The 3,191-nt window shown below is 31.0% G+C and overlaps 1 protein-coding gene across 3 annotated transcripts; it reads left to right on the top strand.

Annotated features, from left to right (window-relative positions):
- Nucleotides 1–286: 286 nt before the first annotated feature.
- LOC105462189 (GATA zinc finger domain-containing protein 15-like) lies at nt 287–2,673 on the top strand. 3 transcript variants are annotated; one of them, XM_011708716.1, is made up of 5 exons: nt 287–344; nt 458–641; nt 733–874; nt 984–1,150; nt 1,585–2,673. In XM_011708716.1, the coding sequence occupies exons 2-5, from the start codon at nt 460–462 to the stop codon at nt 2,561–2,563; spliced, it is 1,470 nt and encodes a 489-aa protein (XP_011707018.1). In that variant the 5' UTR covers nt 287–344; nt 458–459; the 3' UTR covers nt 2,564–2,673. The 3 variants fall into 3 exon arrangements, with proteins under 3 accessions (XP_011707018.1, XP_011707019.1, XP_011707017.1); XM_011708717.1 differs by lacking the exon at nt 287–344 and adding an exon at nt 385–457 and having other exon boundaries at nt 521–641; XM_011708715.1 differs by lacking the exon at nt 287–344 and having other exon boundaries at nt 393–641.
- The last annotated feature ends 518 nt before the right edge of the window (nt 2,674–3,191 follow it).

Below are 3,191 nucleotides of genomic sequence, written 5' to 3' on the forward strand. Positions count from 1 at the left end.
TATCGCACGGAATAACGTCGCGAGTTTATCCAACCCCAATAACTTTGCCATGTTTACTGATGTTTACTTCCGAGTAAAGCGCGAAGCAGCGCGAAGTGTGACAGATAACGCTCAGCAGCTAGCGGATGACTGGCTTATGGCAGTATCGCAATAGTACTAGAAAATATTGAAAATGCCGTTGAATGTCCAATCAGAACTCGTAACACCGGTCGCGACCAACTTGCCAATGCTAAATAATTTTACTTTTCTCAGTTGGTAAGATTTTTGATTACTATGGTACCTTGACGGTTGAACGTTTCAACCGTCAATTGTTTCAAATCTTACGCACTAGCAAAAACGACAGAGTAAGTACTAAGTATTAAGATCGGCTTTTTTTTCCGTTCTTACATATTCCGTGTTTACATATTTCCGGCTTTTCGTATAGCGTTTTAACGTGCTTATTGTTTTGTCGTCACAGGTATGGATGAGACATGGACAGATATGGAGATGAGAAAAAATAATCGGAAAATTGTCTTTGCAGATAATTTGCAGGGAAAATTTTCTGTGGAAGAAGAAAAAGAAATTCAAGAGTTAGTCAATTTTATAAAATCAAAGGCAATAAATGTTGCAGATTCATTGCCTATTCACGATGATATAAAACAGTAAGCATCATTGACATTATAAACAAAAAATATTTTTCTACATATGTAATTGTATAACATATAGTATTATAACACATATATTTAATTTTAGAGAAGATATGATTTATTTGTCACATAAAGGTGTAATGCCACATAGTGAAGACTATGAATTGTCATTGCCCTCATGTTCATACATGAGTACTGTTTCTGAAATTGGAGAAGGTATTTCAAGAATATGTAAACGACAAAATGAAGTAAGAAATTATGCAAATATATATAATTAATGTAACAGTTAAGAAAAATTATGTATTATGCATTTAGTATATATTTTATTTATTATTTCGTTGTTGCAATTATTTACAGGGATTATATGAATATTCCGAAGACAAGTGTAAAACTGCAGTACAAAACTGTTCTGTTTGTTCTACAAACACAACAAAACAGTGCGAAGTGTGCCTTACGTACTATTGTAGCAGAACTTGTCAAGTAAATGATTGGCCACAACATCAGGCTGAGTGTAGCTCTATTCCGTAATTATATTTATATATAGTCTCTCAAGTTTATACGTTTATATATTCATTAAAAGAAAAGAAATTTTTAAAAACATCGTTTACACGACGATACAATTGTTTTTATTGCATGTAACTATTAATAAAGTATTAATTTAGTAGATAATTAATAAAGACATTAAAAAGTAGATAAGCATTAAAAATTATATTTATTTCGAGAGAGAGAGAGGCGTAATGATCTTTAATGATTGAGACTAGATTTTGATGCCTAATAATTATGTGTGAATTTTAAAAACATTTTTCAGTTATGTGCATCAAGATCCAGCCTCGATTGTTAAAGGCTTTTCCCTCTTGTGTTATTTGTTTAACGGCCTAGTTCAATTCATTTATTATTTAATTTTGATTTATTTTTGTTAATTGAAATTAAAATTTTGGTTATATATATTTTTTCGCAGGGCTTTAGATGTTATAGATAACACATTGCTAATTAAGCAAGACGTAAATAAACGGCCTTCGACCCCTAATGTTGATACGGGTGAATGTAGCGGCGAAGTAAAACGACGAAGAATTGATACGTTTAACGTATGGGAAGAGGAAGCGAATAATACGACTAGAAATGGAATCAACAAAGAGAGTAATATAAAAATTACTCAAAATAATTATCATGATGCTCACGATAATTATGCACCTGAAATAAAAAAAGAAAACCAAGCAGTAATCAAGAAAGAGAAAAGTAATCATAATAGTAATTATAAACCTAAGACTAGTGTCAAAGAAAGACACAATAATAATAGCAATGTAAGAGATAAAATTTGCAATAATGATAGAAACTATCCCCAAAGAAACAGCTTCCAAAATAATAAAGGCTCTACTAGCTATGACAGAGAAAATACTAATAGCCAAACTAGTTCCTCAGTGAATGATTCTTCTTATAAAGAAACATATTTATCCAACAAAGAATTTACAACCGTGCAAATCGTAAAATCACTAGGTAATAATAAATATTTGGTATTTAATTCAAAAGATGCTGACGCCCGTACCATTTTAATGACAAAATTACAAGATATAAAAAATTCAGCAAATCTGCCGCCGACTGTTGGTGGCGTTTATGGTGTGAAATATGAAGGTCTTTGGTATCGAGCTATGGTAACATCCTTGAATCCTACGACGATCCAATATATTGATTTTGATGAACAGGAGACACTAAAAAAAGATGCCGAGCTGAAAGATCTTGGAGACTTGATTGAATCTCCAACAATTATTAGAAAAATTTGTGTGCCAATTTGGCCAATGGGCATAAGTGATAAGTACAGGAATCTACAAGTGGGAGATGAAATTTCCGTTAGAATGATTTTTGTCGATTCTGAAAAATATTCAATGGTAGAATTAAAAGAAGAACAGTTCGCTGAGAAAAAGAAGTTCGCTGCAGATTAATGCCCAAAGACTTTATTCAAGCTGCAGCAATGGCGAATACGTGTACAAAATTTATATATAGAACAAACTCCTGTTTCATGTTATCTGTAAAGAAAGTCGATTGATATGTTAATAGCTGGTATAAGATTATTTTTAAATCCAGTATTTGTTCACCTCCATAAAGATGCTGTTGAATGTCATCTCACAAAATCATCGTTTTCGCCATTGCTACAAATGATCTTTTCGCCATAGCCATGGGAAAGCCACATCAATTTATTTTCAATATGTGAGTTACACAGATTTAGATTAAATCATTTTAAGCACAGATATAAAATATTTTAAGGTATAAAGATATATATATATATATACATTAATTTTGTATTAATATAAATTTTATTAAACAGAAAAATAGATGTTGTGGCTTGCCTATATAAAAATTGTCAAAATAAATCAGCGGCCATTAGTCAGAATCGTTAAAAAACGATATTAAAATATTAAAGACAACGAATAGCTTGAAATTATTTCAAATAAGTAATGTACATTTATAACATGTGTTTTAATACATTTAATTTAATTTTTCTGTCTACTCACGCACTCTCTATCCTCAAAAGTATTCAATGAGTAGAAATACGTATGTTCTTATGTAATT

The sequence above is a fragment of the Wasmannia auropunctata genome, unplaced genomic scaffold, assembly GCF_000956235.1.
Source record: "Wasmannia auropunctata unplaced genomic scaffold, wasmannia.A_1.0 LD268729.1, whole genome shotgun sequence".
Lineage (NCBI taxonomy): Eukaryota > Metazoa > Arthropoda > Insecta > Hymenoptera > Formicidae > Wasmannia > Wasmannia auropunctata.

Bases quoted from the DNA above. Each gene is read 5' to 3' on its own strand.
- LOC105462189 (XM_011708716.1), top strand. From the start codon at position 460: ATGGATGAGACATGGACAGATATGGAGATGAGAAAAAATAATCGGAAA. The intron at 642-732 runs GTAAGCATCATT...ATTTAATTTTAG, and splicing joins ATTCACGATGATATAAAACA to AGAAGATATGATTTATTTGT. The intron at 1,151-1,584 runs GTAATTATATTT...ATTTTTTCGCAG, and splicing joins GCTGAGTGTAGCTCTATTCC to GGCTTTAGATGTTATAGATA.